A 20925-nucleotide genomic window follows, 5' to 3' on the forward strand; every position below is an offset into this window, starting at 1 on the left:
GAGCCACTCCATTCAGGATAATATTACATGTGCTCTCCACTTCAGATAGAACATCAAATCTATTATTTGTTTCAAACCGAACAGGAGAACAGTTAGAATGGTTACATTTCAATTTTGGGGGGTTCATTTCACTGCAATTGTTATGGAACTTTCCCTAAACCTGTCCATATAATGACAGCCTGTTGCTGGGGAGGGTCATCGATCCTACAGAGAAGGAGTTTAGTAACAGTCTTGTTACTATGTCTGCCTAAAGCAAATGCACATTCATTATATGGTTTAACTTGAACCATTTAGATAATGTGTTGAAGATTTTGTTTGTTCAATCACCACATGACCCTGGCTCCAGGTAAAAGTTGCCCTTACCCATAGATATAAGATCAGATTATCCTGGTAGTTCTAACCTTTACTGTTAGAGAGGTAAAATAAAGTCTTACATCAGTGGTTAGGGGCAATTTTATGGCCACCATTTTATTTTGCTGTCATGACAATCAAGCCTTGTATGACATGATGTCCTGTTCTGTGTCCAGTATTTCTCTTTTCTGTTTATTTATTTCCATCCAGCTGGTATTATACAGTGCACTGAGTGCAGTAACACACTGCATACTGTAGTGATCTCAGTCCACTTCCAGACTTACTTTACAGTGACTGTTTTATTCATATGCAGGTATTCACACCATAGGAAAAATATATATTTTGAGTTCTCAAGACAAAATGTGTTTTCCCTTTAATATTAGCATGATTTATCTATAGTTTCACTATTGAATGAACATCAAGCAGGTATTTTCCTTTTGTATTCTTGCACAGTATATCGTTGTGTGATATAATAGTTTCCAAAATGTAAAAATGTGGTTTGTTGTGAACAAATGTATTTGTTCCATGTTAAGTGTACTTAAAGTACCACACCTCTAGTACCACGTGAAAATAATGTGTACATTGTCCAACAGCAACAAAACCAGTAACACTAATTTATAACATGTAAAGAAGTCATAAGTAGGTATGTACTCTAAAATTATAGGTGTACTGTTGTAATAGCTGGTTTTAAAACCTGCAAAGACTGTTATTTTGACTATTCTGTGAACTGAGCTCTATACTACATGTATTATCATTCAAATGAGTGCATGTCCTTTTTTTTATCAGAGTTTTATAATATTGCAACTTGCCAGTATTTGCCCTGAAGAAAATGAGCATTGTTATTGTTTTTGTATAGTGCATTGCTGTGCATGCAATTGCTTATGCATTTTAGTAAATGCTGTACGAAAAATGTGGAGTTTTAATGTTGTGGCTTACAAATGTTATCAGCCTGAGCAATTTCAATGCATTAACTACTAAATGCAACAAAAACTGTTTTCTATTGTTTACATATGACATGGGGGGATATGGATGGTGTTGTTTTTGGTTTGTAAAAGCCTTTGTTTCAAGTCTAGCTTTTTAAATACAGTACATATAAAAAGTGTCTTTTCCTGTCGAATGTGATATTGTATTTGGAGAAAAAAAGAAACATATTCCATGGCCTGAGGAACTTCACCTTTCACACACTAACCAATGAGCCTAGTAACTTTATGTTTTCTGAAGGTTATTGTAGGCCTACATATATTCTACCTCTTAACTTGACAGTGAAGACAACAATTTGATTCCTGTATCACAGCATTCCCTCTCAGGCCACTGGAACTGCAGTTATCAGTGTAATAAACATATCTTCATATATTTAAAAAGTATGTGCTTTTATGATTTTTTTTTTTACACTACTCTGGAACACGGATGCCAGCGCAGCAGGAGAGGATCCTAATGGATATATCTTTCCAGGGTTGAGGACGATCAGAGTAGTTGAGAGGAAGAAGGCAGACGTTCTAGTTGAAACTGATAGCACATCGGGAGAAGATAAGAGTACAGACTTGGATGGATGAAGGAAGGAAGGATGGCGGCGGCAGATGTGGAACATGGATCGGATGGCGGTGGAAGGAAGAATGGACCTCTGTCCAAAAGAATGGGAAAAGAAGTAAAGTTGGGATGGGAAAGAAGACACCTAGTGTTGATAATACCTCATCATATCTGGTGGGAGTCTGGTTTCTGGGAGAATTGGAGCCCGAATTGTCAAATCCGTTGGTGGAGTTTGGTGAGGGTCACGAGGTGTGGGCTGGTCTTGATTTATTTGTGTTTCTGCTGGAAGTGTGTGTTGCTTATCAGGTGAATTGATGACCATGCGGTGTCATGCTTTGAGCTAAAGGAAAAGTACCTTTCAAAGGGGTATTTGCTGGAATCTCAGAGGAAGTGTATCAAGGAGCTAAAGAGTATTCCTGCTGTGGTTGATGCAAGGAGGATGAATCGTTGGGTCAATGGCAATGTGGAGTCCCTCCCGACCCGAGTGAAGCTGGGGTATGTGTACATTACTGTAAGAGTTTTTATTTCCAGGCCGTTGCAGTGTAAACGGTGTAGAACGGTTGAACATGGGCCTCCCAAGTGGCGCAGCGGTCTAAGGCACTGCATCGCAGTGCAAGAGGCATCACTACAGACCCGGGTTCGATCCCGGGCTGTGTCGCAGCCGGCCGGAACCGGGAGACCCATAAGGCGCCGCGCAATTGGCCCAGCATCATCCGGGTTAGGGGAGGGTGTGGCCGGCCGGGATGTCCTTRTCCCATCGCGCTCTAGCGACTCTTTGTGGCGGACCGGCGCATGCCTGCTGACTTCGGTCGCCAGTTGTACGGTGTTTCCTCCGACACATTGGTGCGGCTGGCTTCCGGGATAAGCGAGCAGTGTCTGGCTCGGAGAATGCCTGGCTCTCGACCTTCGACCTCTCCCGAGTTCGCAGCGATGGGACAAGACTGTAACTACCAATTGGATATCACGGAATTGGTTGGACATGTAGAGTGTCTGCAGGTGGAAGAATCCAAGTTGTGGAAAAGAAGCTGTGAAGTGTTGCAACTGTGGTGGAAAGCATGTAGCTACATCTTTGGAGTGCCTGATGAGGGCGAAAGAGAATGAGGTTGCCAAAGTCAGGGCCATCCAGAGCATTCCACATGCAGAGGCTGTCAAAAGGTGGAGGGAACGAAAGGTACTCCCATGGTGTTGAATAGGCCTTCAATGCATGCTGCATAGTTGGCTTCCCACCAGCAGGATCCAGCAATGTTAAGTGTGGACTTTGTTGATTTTTTTTGGCAATGGTGATCAAGGGTACGGCTAAAGTGGAGGGAAAGTCTAGGAAGATGGACATTATGTGGATACGGCAGAGCAGATTCTGGGAGTAAAATATTTTTCAGGGTAGGAGTTAGATGATGCACTGTCACAAGCAGTGATACCCTCTCAGGCCCCAGAGCCTATGGAAGTTTGAAAAAATTAGGGATTGGGATATAGATCACCATATTGAGTTTCCCTTTTAACCCCCGTACAGTTGGTGGCGGTAATGCCCCCTAAACATTGGCTGCCAACCGCCGTTAAACACCACTGAAGAAGAAGACAATAAACTTTGGTTTCCACTAGTTATCACAGCCACAAAGTCAACATTGGCTATGTCACAAAAAATCATGAAAATAAACGTTAGCTTTTGGTATTAATTTAAGGTCAGGGTTAGCAGCGTGGTTAAGGTTAGGTTTAAAATCAAAGTTTAGAAATAGGCAGGGTTCATGACTTTGTGGCTGTGGTAACWAGTAAAGGACCTTAAACTTTACGCATATAGTTTACGTCATCAAAGAGCGCCTAACTGGAGCGCTGTGCGTCCTTTTCAATTCCAAATTATAACGTGGAAATAAAGACTAAAGATGCCTATGAAAGGAAGATTCCCCATTAGACGAACGCTGGAGTATCTCCAGAAAGGAGAAGTTGTATTGAAAAACAGAGTAAAGATTTTGACAGTAAATTACAACACACATGGACAGCTCAGCGACGGAGCAAGGTCAGTTTGTTATACTAGCTAGTTAACCTAGCTGTTTTTGGATAAGTCTTTCAATGCAGAGAGCAATGATATTTCAAAATGATATTTCTGTTTCATTGTTATAATTGTACAGATATGCAATAGAAATTGAACCAGTARTTCCCGAGTTAACAGTGCGTTCAAGACAACTGAGAACTCGGGGGGGGRAAAAACGAGCTCAGACTGGGAAAATCGTTTAAAATGGTCATCCGACTCTGAATTCCAAGTCGGTAACTCGGGCATCTTTCTAGAACTCCGACTTTCTGATATGGAACGAGAGTTGCCAAAAGTTTGAATTTACGTTTAAAAAAAGCGTTAAACGTTAAATTAAATGTGTTACGACAATTAGATGGGATAATCTAAAATTCAAAGCTCTCCTCTCCCCAGATACTCATGCTAGTCCCTGTATTATCAGTCTCAATATTTGTATAGAGAAGTGAGGGGATGGTGATTCAAACCGTAGAATAAACTTTAAAGTTACTGAAGTTAAATAGTCTCCCTCTTTATGTTTCTCTCTCCCTTCACTGTAGGGGACAGTAATTCATACCGTAGCTCTAAAGTTATTGGAGTTAAGGAGTCTGAAGTTTTTACACAAGTTGAAGCTGGTTTAACGCTGGGCTGAGGGTGTAAACATTGGCATGGATGTTGCTCTCTTTCTTACTAGTCACAGCGACATAATAGTTAGGGCTACTAGTCACAGCTACACAATACTTAGGGCTACTAGTAAGGTTGCAAAATTCCAGGAACTTTCAATAAATTCCCTGTTTTTTCCCCCAGAAAACCTGCTTGGATGCTACTGGATTTACTGCTTATTCCTGCTTGATTCTGGGAATTTATCTGCATTCTATTTTATTTAACCTTTATTTAACTAGGCAAGTTGTGCTTGATTGACTAGCTAACTTCGACTAGCTACATTCGGTTCAGTATTATGTAGCTGTGACTAGTAGCTAGGGTTGCAGAATTACAGGAACCTTCAATAAATTACCTGGGTTTTCCAGAAATCCTGGTTGGAGGGACTCTGATTCTCTATTGGTTTCAGACTTTTGGCCTCCCATCCCATTCTAACCACCTCTCGCCGGCTTTGTATTCATGTTACCTGATGAAATTCCTGTACAATATGATCTTGTTGCCATCTGATGCACATTCAGATGTCATAAATCAGCACTGCAGAGCGCTCCCTGTACTATGCCGTGCCTTGATTGTATTACTGTTGTATTACTGTTGAAAGACATTCAAAGACTCAATCACAGACACTCTTACTGACAGTTGTGGCTGCTTTGCGTGATGTATTGTTGTCTCTACCTTCTTGCCCTTTGTGCTGTTGTCTGTGCCCAACAATGTTTGTACCATGTTTTGGTTTGCTACCATGTTGTGCTGCTACCATGCTGTGTTGTCGTGTGTTGCTGCCTTGCTATGTTGTCTTAGGTCTCTTTATGTAGTGATGTGATGTGTGTTTTGTCCTATATTTATAGGTTATTTATAATTTTTTTAAATCCCAGCCCCCTGTCCCCGCAGGTCTTTTGCCTTTTGGTAGGCCGCCATTGTAAATAAGAATTTGTTCTTAACTGACTTGCCTAGTTAAATAAAGGTAAAAACCTCTAGCCCAGGCATTAGTTGCTTTGCAGCTCCCAGTTTCATTTCCAAAATAAAAGTCTAGAGCTTGTTTTAGAACTACATTCAATAACGACGTTATACCAGTAGATGAAGTAGTATAGGCTTGGCCTTCAGCAAATTACTTGTGTGAGAATGATAAAGGCACAGAAAGAGCCTTATCTTGAATAACCGCCTGAGCTGCAAAATATAAAGTTAATATGATTTAGGCTGTCCTGAGCGAAATAGACAAGGGGTCCCAAATGGTTAAGACTATAGCCTATTCTTATTGCCAAATCTGTTTTCCCTATCAGCCACTGCATGTGCTTCTTCAACTATTTAGTTTAAAATTTATTTAGAGACTATATTTAAAGGCTTGTAAGCTAGGGTCTCTTTTTAAGGGGAGCCTTATAATAAAAAGTTATAAAACACAAATAGAGTCCTGCAAGACACCAGTACCCAAAATTATAGCCTAAATTGCAATGCCTACAAGTTGAAGGACTTTTTTTTATTTGGATAGGCCTAAATTAAACATTGAATTATTAAAGTGGTAGGCTAAAGAACTTGAATTTAGCTAATTTTGAATACTCACATGGATTTCAATAAACAAATGAATAAAACTGTTCTATTCTCTTTGATTTAGTTCCTATCGCAATTCACAAATGACTAAATGGATGACATGTTGACTTAACTGAATGAAGGATTAATTAAATGTTGGAATGATGAGTTGCACGCCTCATGCATGCTCTACACTTTATTTGGCTAGTAGTCAAATAGGCCTCCAGAAGGGCATTTTCTGAGGGTGATGGGTGCTTTTCTGAAGGCGCATGGAGATCACAAGCACTTCAACTGGGCAGTGGTGTCGGGATGGAGGGAATAGCCTATACAGAGACTACCTAAGACCACTGCAACAGAGTTATTGTAAAGTGTGGGAATAAGTTTATGGCAGACTTCCCACGTTTAACCTCTCCCTTGTTAATTTCAAAGTCCATAGGTTCATGACCTGATTCATATAAATCATGTCAAATTGTTTTAAATTCATATTAACCGTTAAATTCATATTAACCCCTCCTACAGAATATGCTTTGGCAAGATTTTGAGTGATAAAATATTCTATAAAAAAATATATATTTTGAGAGTTCAAAGACTCCAGTGGTCATACATAATTAATAGATTCACGAAACAGCTACTATTATTCTCTGTTTCATTATTCCTGGTAGATACTACTGGTTATGATTCATTATTCCTGGTAGATACTACATTATTCCTGGTAGATACTACTGGTTATGATTCATTATTCCTGGTAGATACTACTGGTTATGATTCATTATTCCTGGTAGATACTACTGGTTAACACATACTGTGTTATGCTTGTTCGCGTAGCACTCTTCACAGGCCAGTTGGTGTATTTTTATTTTTTTGTTGGTGACATGAAACTGACAAAACCTTAAGTTATTATTGTACGTCAGAATTGCTGCACAAGATTTGTTCAAGCCTAAAATGTTAGGCCGTAATCGTAACATGGCGTTTGTATGTTCATATTTTATGCATGGCTTTTCTTATGATCCTAATGATACGTACGTTCAATTTTTTTTCTTCATATTCCGATCTGAAGATCACTGCTGTCAATGACTTGACCTCGTTTCTTTTCGAATTCCCAGTTGTCCTGAAAGCACAAACTGTCCATCATGCGACAACGAGTTGTTCAGCATTAGCAAGACGCACATAACGCCCCGTATCAGAGCTATAACCCAGTGGTCAGGATCTATGAGTGAGTTGGTACATCCTGATTGGCCATCATGCATCTTTTCTCTTTTTCTGCAGAAAATTTGTGTTCTTCAATGTTCCACAAATTCAGTACAAAAATCCTTGGGTTCAAATTATGATGTTTAAGAACATGACACCATCGCCATTCCTAAAGTTCTACCTAGGTGAGTCCAATTCTGTACTTACTATGATTGATAGAATCTTTAACTATGCCTCTCTTTTACATGCTTGTGCATCTGTCATTACTGCATAAAGTCTGTGGTTGTGATTTTATCTTTAGTCTATTAGGCCTATGTTTTGAAGTCTGACATGGTATATCCTTAGAATTAGAATATAATTTGTAAATTAATAGGATCTCTGTATATCTCGTCCATATAGATGATGGAGAGCAGGTGTTGGTGGATGTGGAGGGGAAGGACCATAAACAAATCACCCAACATGTCAAGACTATTCTTGGCAAGACCGAGTAAGTACTGATAGTACCATAACCTCTGATACCCATTCATCACAGCCCACTGCTTGATTTGGTTCTATAACAGGGATGTATTCATTCGTCGAATTCCGTTGCAAAACGTTTGGTCGGTCACAAAACGTTTTGCAACAAACTGTTTACTCTAGGAACCAAACAGAACGAAAAGGGATGGGAACTACCTGCATTTGTCCAATAGAAACTCTTGTTTTTCAAATGCAAAACATTTTGCAACAGCCTACATGTTTTGCGACAGAATCTGACTAATGAATACATCCCAGAAGTGTAGGCCTCCCTGGGTTGCAGCAGTCTGTTTGGCATGACAACTACAAATGATTTGGCTAAGCATAAACAGACTGGTCCTCAGGCTAGATGCCAGTGAATAAGCCACGAGTTAATGTCTCTGACAGTAGCCTAATGTCAAGAGGAATGTTTAAATGTCCAATGCAGACATTTTTTATTTCGTTATCAAATCATTGCTGGGTAACAATTAATGTACCTTAGAGAGTTTTGAAACTCCCACCAAAACGGGCTGAAATTTCAGGCAGTCTTGTCAAACAGCTCTTACACTAAAAGGGCATTATCGTTTTCACAATTTCACAGAATTATTCCAACCTCAGTGTGGAAATATACACAAGACAGAAAACTCACGTTTTTGACTGCACTAGCCCTTTAAGGTTAGGCGTTACTCTTGTTTAAGTGTATAATACAATATTACTGGTTAATTTGTCTTCCCCCTCATTGTCTATTCTCTCCCCTTACAGTGAGGTCCTGCAGGCTGAGGCTTTAGCCAGGATGGAGGCTGCTAACCCAGCCAACTTTGGGCCCAAGAAGTACTGTCTGAAGGAGTGTATCTGTGAGGTGGAGGGCCAGGTTCCCTGCCCGGGAACCACGCCGCTGCCCAAGGAGATGACTGGGAAATACCGTGCACAGATGGCAGCCGCACAAGACTGAGACTGGACAGCAATACTACTATATCAAATATGTTTCACTGGAAATACTGTGGATTTGTTTTTGTACATTAAAGGAAATATTTCAATTTTATGTCAGTGGTTGTAAATAAGGATAATTGAGACTGATGAATTAGAATCTGCTTCAGATTAATTAAATCAAGTGTGTATGTGTGGAGTTGAGGCATAATATTTGCAACACACACTCACATCCTGTAATGTCGATAAATGAAAATGCCACCCTTCCAATTTTTCATAGGTCATGTCTTTATTTAGTGTTGAGTGTTGAGTGATGGAGCCTCAATAGCTGTGTTTAGACAGGCAGCCCAATTCTGATATTTGTTTCAATAATTGGTCTTTTGTCAATCAGATCAGCTCTGAAAAGATCTGATTAGTCAAAAGACCAATTCGTGGGGGTGGGGGGGGAAATCTGAATTGAGCTGCCTGTGACAACTAAAGGTAAACAGGAAACATGAAAAAGCTCAACAGTTCATTAACATTTGCCACAAATTATTCATGTTTCTGTTGTGTTTAGCTACAACACAGTTGAGTGTGCATGAGACTACAGCGAACAATACTGCTTTAGTTCAACTTAATATCAAGTACTGTTATATACTTTAAGGCAAGGAAATTAGTACTTGGATACAACATCAAAGTACTTACACAGGAAACAGTTTGCCCACAGTATGTGATAATACTAGGTAGCGGTTTAGTGTTTTTTCATTACCTATGAGAAATCAAGAATCCAAAGAGGGAAACTAGATTTAATATTTACGTTTTGCCAAGACCTTATGAATATAGAGTAGAAGGCAGATGGAGCATTCTGGGTAAATTAACCTATTATTCTGTGCCTCGGACTGAAACATCTCCAGTGCAACAACGGTGTGTGTTAATTGGTAAGTGCTGTTAAGAGAGACTTGGTTGAATCAGTTGCATAATGTAAACTGGATGTTTGCAGGGTAAAAAAGTAAGTTCAGAGCAGGACAGATTCTGACCCTGCCATCATTGGTGCACTAAAAGAGAAAACACAGGGTTAGAACTAGTGTCGCCACTGTGTTGGGAGGATAAAACAGCGCAGGGAGAGAGACTAGGACAAAATCATAATTGAAAGACTAGCCTACTTTGGACCACTGCAGAAGTGTCTCAGTGATATCATGCACACTCACTGAAAACAAATGAATCTATCCTGTGCTTCAACTTAGTCATTCAATAGACATAACCAGCTAACAGAACGAGTCCCTGAAAGCAAAGCAGGATTTAAAAAAAGTTTTTTTGTTGGTATCGCTCACCATGGCTTAATGTTTTGTTCATCAACATTCTCTTTCTAGCGGTCACTGGACCCCAGGGATGACAGAGAAAAGATGTCTTAACGGCAATGGTGTTCCACTCCCATACAAACTCAAACATGCATGTGAAGATCTGACAGACAAAATGTAGCAGTATCAAGTTAGTCATGCTTAGTATTCAGGTGCCGACGACAGCTGTCATTCGAAACTGTTCAGAGTGAACGTTTTCGTTCAAGAAGACCATAACATTTCCAAACACTTTGCGACCTTCAAGGCAACCCTGGTTCTACATAAGGTATTGGTATTGAATAGCAGGACTACAGACGATGTCAGGCCTCTGTTACCCAAATATGACCCCTTGGATCCTACCTCCTGTGGCTGACTATGCACAACTGTCTGGAAGTGATGACTTACTGTGCCCTTGTGCTTCTTCTTACCATACAGATATAATTACAAAAACAACAGGGCTCCTAAATGAAGCCTTCATAGAGTGTGAGTGTTATTAGTATGTACAAGAGTGAAGAAATTAATGTAAATGCATCTCCTTTTAGTGCTAGGCTGCATAACCCTGAGCAGGGTCTCAATAGACTAGTTTTGCTTTCTCTCCTCTCCTTGACCCTGCACTTACATGGTAGGATGATCAGGATCGGCAAAGAAATAACGCTAGGTGCTGTCACCTGTGCAGTTCAATCACATCAATACAGATGAAGGAAAGGGACAAGGAGAGGGAGTATAGAATATTGAGATGCGGCCGTGGGTCTAGAGGGCTAATACCCAAGGGGAATGGGGGGTGGTTCCTTCACAAATGTTTTAACCCACCTAACACTTACCTTAACCAACCCAGAATCAATGAGATCATTGGCCATTTAAAGCTGGAATCCTTAGCGGTGAAACTGCCACGTCTGTTTGCGATATTACAACAACAAAGATGTTACTTCAAACAAACACTTTTTTCATCGGACATCATTGCACATGAGATAGAACCAGTGGAGGCTGGTGGGAGGAGCTATAGAAGGATGGGCTCATTGTAATTGCTGGAATGGAATAAATGGAATGTTATCAAACACACAGAACATATGGAAACCATGTTTGACTCCGTTCCAATCATTCCATTCCGGCCATTACAATAAGCCTGTCCTCCTATAGCTTCCCCCACCAGCCTCCTCTGGACATAACAGCAGAGTATGTACTGCAAACTGTTTTTATCATGATGCTGGATGCTCATCTCCTCCGTTTGAAAAACAATAACAACTGCACCTGGGGCGACCAGTGGCGATGTTTCACCTTTTGCGGATCCCAGCTTTAAAGGGAACAATTGTAGAGTCTCAGGATTAGCTTCTAGCCCTGGGTGGGCAGCCCTGTTGTAAGTATCAGGTGATGGCATGGAGGATGGGAAAAGTAGAGATGGAGGTGGTGTCACTGTCAGCGTGTCTTACTGTTCTGTTCCTGCAGGGTGCGCTGCAGCTCTCTCAGGTTCTCTGACAGCAGCTCCACCTCATCCAGCCTCCCGTTGAGCTTGGCGTCGAATATGTACGCCCGGATGTTATCTATCTGCTGCAGCAGCAACTCCTCCTCGATCAAGTCAACGTCTGGCATCGCCGCCTCACCCTCCTCTTCAAAGGGATTGGTCGAGGCTCCTGGCGGGGTACTCCCAGAAGCCTCTTTAAAAGGGTTACCTTCATCGTTCTCCTCCTCCTCTTCGAAAGGGTTGCCTGTGACGCCCTCAACCTGCCCTTGCACCCCACCCTCCTCTTCCTCCTCAAACGGGTTGTACTCCTTCTTCCCGTTAGCTACCTCCTTGTGCTCCTTCTGGATCTCCTCGGAGAACGGGTTGGACGGATCCTCCTCCACCGTGGAGGAGTCTTCCTCCTTAAAGGGGTTGAGGGAGGCGCTGTTCTGTCCCTCTACATCTCCCCCCAGCCACGGGGGCGACTCCTCATCCTGGTCCGTCAGGGCAGGGAAGGCCCTCATGGACGGGGGGCTCCTCTCTGCTTTAGGGGTCAACTCTTCCTCCTCGTTCTCTTCCTCCCCCTCCCTATGGAGGCTCCCTGTATCAGTTAGGTTCAGTGAGCCCTGCCAGGTGTATGTGGCCTGGGTGGATCCTGGGGCTTGGCTCTGAGCCCTGTGCTTCATCTTCCCCCTCTTCCTGTCCTCCAGGCGCTGCAACTCCTCCTGTTGTAGGCTCTCCTCCTGGGCCAATCTCTGGGACAGAGTGATGGCCAGGTGGGTCTGCTGCTGGTCGTACTCATCCTGGAGAACACACAGTTCAACAAATCACACCCTAGTCCCTACACAGTGCACTATTTCTGACCAGAGCCCTGTTACGGTCCATTGCATTGTAATCGCAGTACATATAGCAGCTACATTTTGTAACATTATGTAAGTTTCCCCACCTGCAGCTGCCTGAGGTTCTCCTCCAGCATGGCCACCTCGTCATGCCTCTGGGCGGCCTTGGCCTGCCGCAGGAACGACCGGATATTCTCTATCTGCTGCAGCATGGGGTCATCCAGCTCCCCGTGGGTGTGGAGGGTGTCTGAGGAGGGCAGCCAGCCTCCAGCTTTGGTCATGCGGGGGACTCTGGGGGCCTGGGGAGGCTCCCCGTTGGTGCTAGAGGCCGGGCGGTTCTTCTCAGAGTCCTGCCTTCTCTTCTGGGCAGCCTGGCAGGAAGATAGGAATGTATGCTTTTAGAGACAGCTTTACTATATAATACATTACTTATAAAAGCAGTTGCTTTTAGCTTTCCTGGTATCAGACATATCAGACCCTTTTTGGAGTATCATTATTGGGTCTTTAGTGTAAACAATAAGCAGCCTCCTCACCAGTCTTTCCTGGGCGAGCCTCTTCTCCTGCTCCTGCTTCCGCTTCATCTTAAACTCCTCAAACTTGTCCTTAGTGGGCAGAGACATCAGACCCAGCAACTTCTCCTGCAGGAGGGGGGCGGGATAGGGAGAGAGAGATGGAGAGAAACAGAGAAAGAGAGAAAAGGGTTGAGAAAGAGAGGGAGGGGTTTGAATGTGTTGTGTAATGAGCTATTATTCTGGGGAAAGTGACTAATCATTCACTCTTCACCACACCATTCAGCATATCCATAGTTGCTCTTTATGTACAGTAGTGTACCTTCTGTCTCACCTGGAYGAACAATGTGGCTGTGTATCTGACCATCCTCTGCAGCTGGAKATTCTTTGGATGGGGCTGTGGCTCCTCCTTCATTCCCAGTGTTAAGATCCTCTTACTGACAGAAACACAGAGAATGTTACAAGAATATGGTTATTTAGCAGACACTTTTATTCAAATTACGGTTGTGCCAAAATACACTATATATACAAAAGTAGGTGGACACCCCTTCAAATTAGTGGATTCAGCTATTTCAGCCACACCCATTGCTGACAGGTAGGGTTGCAAAGGGTCTGAAACTTTACAGAAAATGTCTGGAATTTTTCAGAAAATTTTCCATGGGAAGTAAAGCCTGGGAACTTTGGGAATTTTGCTTAAATTCTTCAAAAAAAGTTGCTTATAACAGTGAACCTTTTGTGGGATACACATGGCAATTCTAGGTCTTGAGGCATAGTTTGGTTAAACTATCCCCAATTCAATGGAATTGCAACCCTCTACATGCACAGTGCATTCTTCCATCACATGTGCAGTGCACTCTTCCATCACATGTACAGCTGATTCTCAAAATCTTGCACACTAATGAGATGCTATTGGGCCCACACTACTACACTGTCTGAGTCAAGGACTACATGCTTTCTGGTAAGTTTTGATTACAATACTGGCAGGGGTGAATATATTTTACATGACATATATTATTTTTTGTTAACTAGTAAATAGTAGCCTATAGCAAAGTGTGTTTAACTCCTTTCTAACTTGTTAACAATTTATGCTAGTTATTTTTTGCTACCATGTGTGTTTTAGCTTGCTTGAGCCTGCTAACTAAGGAGTGTTAATTCACCTGTTTCCATACATGTCTCATTTTAAAACATTTATCTTACAAAGGAGTTGTTTAATCTAACTGCTTAACTATTTATCTGTACATGGAATTGCATTTGTTTTTTTTTACTCCTTTTTTCTAATCTTTACAGGAAAATGCAACGGGCACTATCTGATGTGTGGAGACATTTCACTGCAGCTAATGTAGAAGGAAAAGTGTACATTTGTAAATACTGTGCCAAATCATATGTGAAGAATGCAACAAAAATGCAGAATCATCTGGCCAAGTGCATAAAGTTCCCTCAGCGCTCACAACAAGCAACCTCTGACAAAAGTCCCTCTACTTCTATTCGAGGTGAAAATGATGAATCAGACACCTTATCGATAGCAACAGCTCATGGTCTTCCTGGAATCAGAAGTTTTTTTGACTCAATAGAGGAACGTAGTCAGAGAAATGCTGATGAACGTCTTGCTCGAGCTGTGTATGCAACTGGTTCACCTCTGATGCTCACAGGCAATGTGTATTGGAAGAGATTTCTGAATGTTTTTCGCCCAGCATACACCCCTCCAACCAGACATGCTTTATCTACTCATTTGCTGGATGCAGAGYTCAACAGAGTTCAAGTGAAGATCAAGCAAATCATAGAGAAAGCAGACTGTATTGCAATCATCTCTGATGGGTGGTTGAATGTTCGTGGGTAAGGAATAATTAACTACATCATCTCCACCCCTCAAACAGTATCCTACAAGAGCCCAGACACAAGGGACAACAGACACACCGGTCTCTACATTGCAGATGAGCTGAAGGCAGTCATCAATGACCTTGGACCACAGAAGGTATTTGCACTGGTGACAGACAATTCTGCGAACATGAAGGCTGCTTGGTCTAAAGTGGAGGAGTCCTACCCTCACATCACACCCATTGACTGTGCTGCTCATGCATTGAATCTGCTCCTCAAGGACATCATGGCATTGAAAACAATGGATACACTACACTCTACAAGAGAGCCAAGGAAATGGTTAGGTATGTGAAGGGTCATCAAGTTATAGTAGCAATCTATCTCACCAAGCAAAGTGAGAAGAATAAGAGCACCACATTGAAGCTGCCCAGCAAAACCCATTGGGGTGTTGTTGTCATCATGTTTGACAGTCTCCTGGAGGGGAAGGAGTCTCTCCAAGAAATGGCCATATCACAGTATGCCGATATGGACAGCCCCATCAAGAGGATCGTCCTGAATTATGTATTTTGGGAGAGAGTGGTAAGCAGCCTGAAACTCCTGAAACCTATAGTAGTAGCCATTGCACATATTGAGGGAGACAATGCCATCCTGTCTGATGTTCAGACTCTGCTTGCAGAAGTAAGAGAAGAAATCCGTACTGCCCTGCCCACTTCACAGTTGCTCTAACAGAGGAAACTGCAGTTCTGAAATACATCAAAAAGTGTGAAGACTTCTGCCTGAAGCCCATACACGCCGCAGTGTACATGTTGGACCCCAAGTATGGTGCAGAGATCAACAAGGCCTATGGTGTCATCACTACCGTGTCTCGCCACCTTGGCCTGGATGAGGGCAAGGGTCATTTTATTTATATACACTGCTCAAAAAAATAAAGGGAACACTTAAACAACACAATGTAACTCCAAGTCAATCACACTTCTGTGAAATCAAACTGTCCACTTAGGAAGCAACACTGATTGACAATAAATTTCACATGCTGTTGTGCAAATGGAATAGACAACAGGTGGAAATTATAGGCAATTAGCAAGACACCCCAATAAAGGAGTGGTTCTGCAGGTGGTGACCACAGACCACTTCTCAGTTCCTATGCTTCCTGGCTGATGTTTTGGTCACTTTTGAATGCTGGCGGTGCTTTCACTCTAGTGGTAGCATGAGACGGAGTCTACAACCCACACAAGTGGCTCAGGTAGTGCAGCTCATCCAGGATGGCACATCAATGCGAGCTGTGGCAAGAAGGTTTGCTGTGTCTGTCAGCGTAGTGTCCAGAGCATGGAGGCGCTACCAGGAGACAGGCCAGTACATCAGGAGACGTGGAGGAGGCCGTAGGAGGGCAACAACCCAGCAGCAGGACCGCTACCTCCGCCTTTGTGCAAGGAGGAGCACTGCCAGAGCCCTGCAAAATGACCTCCAGCAGGCCACAAATGTGCATGCGTCTGCTCAAACGGTCAGAAACAGACTCCATGAGGGTGGTATGAGGGCCGACGTCCACAGGTGGGGGTTGTGCTTACAGCCCAACACCGTGCAGGACGTTTGGCATTTGCCAGAGAACACCAAGATTGGCAAATTCGCTCTTCACAGATGAAAGCAGGTTCACACTGAGCACATGTGACAGACGTGACATAGTCTGGAGTCGCCGTGGAGAACGTTCTGCTGCCTGCAACATCCTCCAGCATGACCGGTTTGGCGGTGTGTCAGTCATGGTGTGGGGTGGCATTTCTTTGGGGGGCCGCACAGCCCTCCATGTGCTCGCCAGAGGTAGCCTAACTGCCATTAGGTACCGAGATGAGATCCTCAGACCCCTTGTGGACCATATGCTGGTGCGGTTGCCCTGGGTTCCTCCTAATGCAAGACAATGCTAGACCTCATGTGCTGGAGTGTGTCAGCAGTTCCTGCAAGAGGAAGGCATTGATGCTATGGACTGGCCCGCCCGTTCCCCAGACCTGAATCCAATTGAGCACATCTGGGACATCATGTTTCGCTCCATCCACCAACGCCACGTTGCACCACAGACTGTCCAGGAGTTGGCGGATGCTTTCGTCCAGGTCTGGAAGGAGTCCCTCAGGAGCATCCGCCACCTCATCAGGAGCATGCCCAGGCATTGTAGGGGGTCAACAGGCACGGGAGGCCACACACACTACTGAGCCTCATTTTGACTTGTTTTAAGGACATTACATCAAAGTTGGATCAGCCTGTAGTGTTGTTTTCCACTTTAATTTTGAGTGTGCTCCAAATCCAGACCTCCATGGGTTGATCAATTTGATTTCCATTGATAATTTTTGTGTGATTTTGTTGTCAGCACATTCACTATGTAAAGAAAAAAGTATTTAATAAGAATATTTCATTCATTCAGATCTAGGATGTGTTATTTTAGTGTTCCCTTTATTTTTTTGAGCAGTGTATATATATATATACAGTGGGGAGAACAAGTGTTTGATACACTGCCGATTTTGCAGATTTTCCTACTTAAAAGCATGTAGAGGTCTGTAAATTTTTATATAGGTACACTTCAACTGTGAGAGACGGAATCTAAAACAAAAATCCCGAAATCACATTGTATTTTTAAGTAATTAATTAGCATTTTATTGCATGACATAAGTATTTGATACATCAGAAAAGCAGCTTAATATTTGGTACAGAATCGTTTGTTTGCAATTACAGAGATCATACGTTTCCTGTAGTTCTTGACCAGGTTTGCACACACTGCAGCAGGGATTTTGGCCCACTCCTCCATACAGACCTTCTCCAGATCCTTCAGGTTTCGGGGCTGTCGCTGGGCAATACGGACTTTCAGCTCCCTCCAAAGATTTTCTATTGGGTTCAGGTCTGGAGACTGGCTAGGCCATTCCAGGACCTTGAGATACTTCTTACGGAGCCACTCCTTAGTGCCCTGGCTGTGTGTTTCGGGTCGTTGCATGCTGGAGACCCAGCCACGACCATCATCAATGCTCTTACTGAGGGAAGGAGGTTGTTGGCTAAGATCTGCAATACATGGCCCCATCCATCCTCCCTCAATACGGTGCAGTCGTCCTGTCCCCTTTGCAGAAAAGCATCCCAAAGAATGATGTTTCCACCTCCATGCTTCACGGTTGGGATGGTGTTCTTGGGGTTGTACTCATCCTTCTTCTTCCTCCAAACACGGCGAGTGGAGTTTAGACCAAAAAGCTCTATTTTTGAATCATCAGACCACATGACCTTCTCCATTCCTCCTCTGGATCATCCAGATGGTCATTGGCAAACTTCAGACGGGCCTGGACATGCGCCTGCTTGAGCAGGGGGACCTTGTGTGCGCTGCAGGATTTTAATCCATGACGGCGTAGTGTGTTACTAATGGTTTTCTTTGAGACTGTGGTCCCAGCTCTCTTCAGGTCATTGACCAGGTCCTGCCGTGTAGTTCTGGCTGATCCCTACCTTCCTCATGATCACTATGCCCCCCACGAGGTGAGATCTTGCATGGAGCCCCAGACCGAGGGTGATTGACCATCATCTTGAACTTCTTCTATTTTTTTCTATTTTCTAATAATTGCGCCAACAGTTGTTGCCTTCTCACCAAGCTGCTTGCCTATTGTCCTGTAGCCCATCCCAGCCTTGTGCAGGTCTACAATTTTATCCCTGATGTCCTTACACAGCTCTCTGGTCTTGGCCATTGTGGAGAGGTTGGAGTTGTTTGATTGAGTGTGTGGACAGGTGTCTTTTATACAGGTAACGAGTTCAAACAGGTGCAGTTAATACAGGTATGAGTGGAGACAGGAGGGCTTCTTAAGAAAAACGAACAGGTCTGTGAGAGCCGGAATTCTTACTAGTTGGTAGTGATCAAATACTTATGTCATGCAATAAAATGCAAATTAATTACTTAAAAATCATACAATGTGATTTTCTGGATTTTTGTTTTAGATTCCGTCTCTCAGCAGTTTGAGTGTACCTATGATAAAAATTACAGACCTCTACATGCTTTGTAAGTAGGAAAACCTGCAAAATCGGCAGTGTATCAAATACTTGTTCTCCCCACTGTATATATTATTATTATTTTATTTTTTTAAATATTTGTTAAAGGGCAAGGTTCTTGGCAGTCTGGCAAAGTACACTTCCAAGCAAGGGCTTTGGGATGGAGATGCAATATGGCAATCGTGCCAACATATCTCATCAGCCACCAACATCAGCCACCTCAGAGCGCAACTGGTCCTTGTTTGGGAACACACACACCAAAGCACGCAACAGGCTGACCACGACAAAGGTTGAAAAATTGGTGGCCATCCGGGCAAATTTGAGGCTTTTTGAGCCTGACAACGAGCCATCCTCAACAAGGTTGGAAAGTGACAGTGAAGATGAGGCCTCAGAGTCTGATGTTCAAGAGGTGGACATTGAGGAGGTCCAGGGAGAAGACATGGAGGCCTGAGAGGAAGACAACCAAAGATTTAGTTTCTAGACTCTCATTTTACAGATGTTGAAAACATTTTTGGGAGATGCGATGGATTTTTAGGGATCATTCAATATTCCATTTATTTTGTTATTCAGTGAAATCATCCCATGTGAAGAGTCAACTAATTTAATTAAAGTTCAATTCGTAACAAATATTWTTTWTTTTTTTCTATTGGAAGGATTTAATCATTTGCAATTATGTCTACTTATGATAAGGTATAAGGTTTATGTTTCTGTCTCCATATGATATGGTAAATCTATCCAATGCAAAAAGCATGTACATTTAAATGGTATCAATATTTATTTGCATATATTTCCGTTAATTCTCATATATTCCCACGGAAAGTTTTCACCTCTGAATATTCCCCAAAATATGCAACCCTACWGACAGGTGTATAAAATCGAGCACACAGCCATGCAATCTCCATAGACAAACAGTAGAATGACATTGGCAGTAGAATGGCCTTACTGAAGAGTTCAGTGACTTTCAAGTCAGTTTGTCAAATTTCTGCCCTGGTCAACTGTAAGTGCTGTTAGTGTGAAGTGGGAATGTCTAGTAGCAACAGCAGCTCACAGAACGGGACCACCGAGTGCCTAAGATCACCATGCACAATGCCAAGCGTCGGCTGGAGTGGTGTAAAGCTTGCCGCCATTTTACCCTGGAGCAGTGAAAACATGTTCTTTGGAGAAATTAATCACACTTCACCATCTGGCAGTCTGCTCCAATGCAGTGCCAACTGTAAAGTTTAGTGAAGAAGGAAATAGTCTGAGGCTATTTTTCTTAGTTCAGGCTAGGCCCCTTAGTTCCAGTGAAGGGAAATCTTAACACTACAGCATATAATGACATTCTAGACCAGGTGTGCCCAACCTTCTTTGACGTGAGATCTACTTTTTCATTTGCCAGCCTGATGAGATCTACCAGTCTCAAAATCTAAACCAACCAACAAAATGTATGAAACGCAACACACCACTGAGTATGAACCTGTTGCTATGATACCTATTTGATACCCAAATATAATGTGGACCAATAACATGTTTTACACAAATAAGTGCAACTCATTTAATTTCCTACCTTAGTGTGACTTTTGGCATTGGGTGGAGGCAAGTAGTTTTTCATAATCAGGGCTGTAGCAGCGTGTTGCAAGTCTCATGCAGGCCACAAGGTGGTCGTCCGTCATAGTAGATCTGTACTTGGACTTTATTATCTTCATGTGAGAAAATGCAGACTCACAGAGGTAGGTTGATCCACAAAGGGCTGATAAGTTGAGAGCACATCTTATGTTGGGATACTTCTCATCTATCAGTAGATCCCAGAACTCTTCCTTCATCTCAGTGGTTGCCCTGGGTTTCAGCTGAATGTCATTTTGAATGGTGAGAATTTCAGTTTCTGCTATAGTTGTGTCCAACTGAAAAAGTGATCCCATTTTGGAGGCAATGACTTCCACATTTCTGTCTATGCCAAACGGAAAGCATATAAACTCTTCTCACTGTCAACTGCGTTTATATTCAGCAACCTTATTAACATGTGTAAATATTTCTATGAACATAAGATTCAACAACTGAGACATAAACTGAACAAGTTCCACAGACATGTGACTAACAGAAATTGAATAATGTGTCCCTGAACAAAGGGGGGGGGGTCAAAATCAAAAGTAACAGTCAGTATCTGGTGTGGCCACCAGCTGCATTAAGTACTATAGTGCATCTCCTACTCATGGACTGCACCAGATTTGCCAATTATTGCTGTGAGATGTTACCCCACTCTTCCACAAAAGGCACCTGGAAGTTCCCGGACATTTCTGGGGAGAATGGCCTGAGCCCTCACCCTCCAATCCAACAGGTTCCAGACATGCTCAATGGGATTGAGATCCGGGCT

The 20925-nt window shown here is 42.8% G+C and overlaps 2 protein-coding genes across 6 annotated transcripts in view; one reads left to right on the plus strand and one right to left on the minus strand.

Moving 5' to 3' along the window:
* The first annotated feature begins 3662 nt into the window (after positions 1-3662).
* On the plus strand, positions 3663-8774 carry mrps25 (mitochondrial ribosomal protein S25). Its single transcript, XM_024005980.2, has 4 exons — positions 3663-3886; positions 7319-7425; positions 7640-7727; positions 8495-8774. The coding sequence occupies exons 1-4, from the start codon at positions 3753-3755 to the stop codon at positions 8682-8684; spliced, it is 519 nt and encodes a 172-aa protein (XP_023861748.1). The 5' UTR covers positions 3663-3752; the 3' UTR covers positions 8685-8774.
* A 149-nt stretch (positions 8775-8923) lies between these two features.
* The window catches only part of LOC111976778 (rabenosyn-5), a 20593-nt gene continuing 8591 nt past the window's right edge, over positions 8924-20925 (minus strand). For 3 of the 5 annotated variants that reach the window (XM_070447839.1, XM_024005896.2, XM_070447836.1), the window contains 4 exons: positions 13096-13198; positions 12786-12890; positions 12360-12623; positions 8924-12216 (listed from right to left, as the gene is read on the minus strand). In XM_070447839.1, the coding sequence (XP_070303940.1) occupies positions 11389-12216; positions 12360-12623; positions 12786-12890; positions 13096-13198 (1300 nt within the window). In that variant the 3' untranslated portion in view covers positions 8924-11388. The remainder of the gene's footprint in view (positions 12217-12359; positions 12624-12785; positions 12891-13095; positions 13199-20925) is intronic. The other 2 variants (XM_070447837.1, XM_070447838.1) reach the window with 2 other exon arrangements.

The sequence above is a fragment of the Salvelinus sp. IW2-2015 genome, linkage group LG17, assembly GCF_002910315.2.
Source record: "Salvelinus sp. IW2-2015 linkage group LG17, ASM291031v2, whole genome shotgun sequence".
Classification (NCBI taxonomy): Eukaryota; Metazoa; Chordata; class Actinopteri; order Salmoniformes; family Salmonidae; genus Salvelinus; species Salvelinus sp. IW2-2015.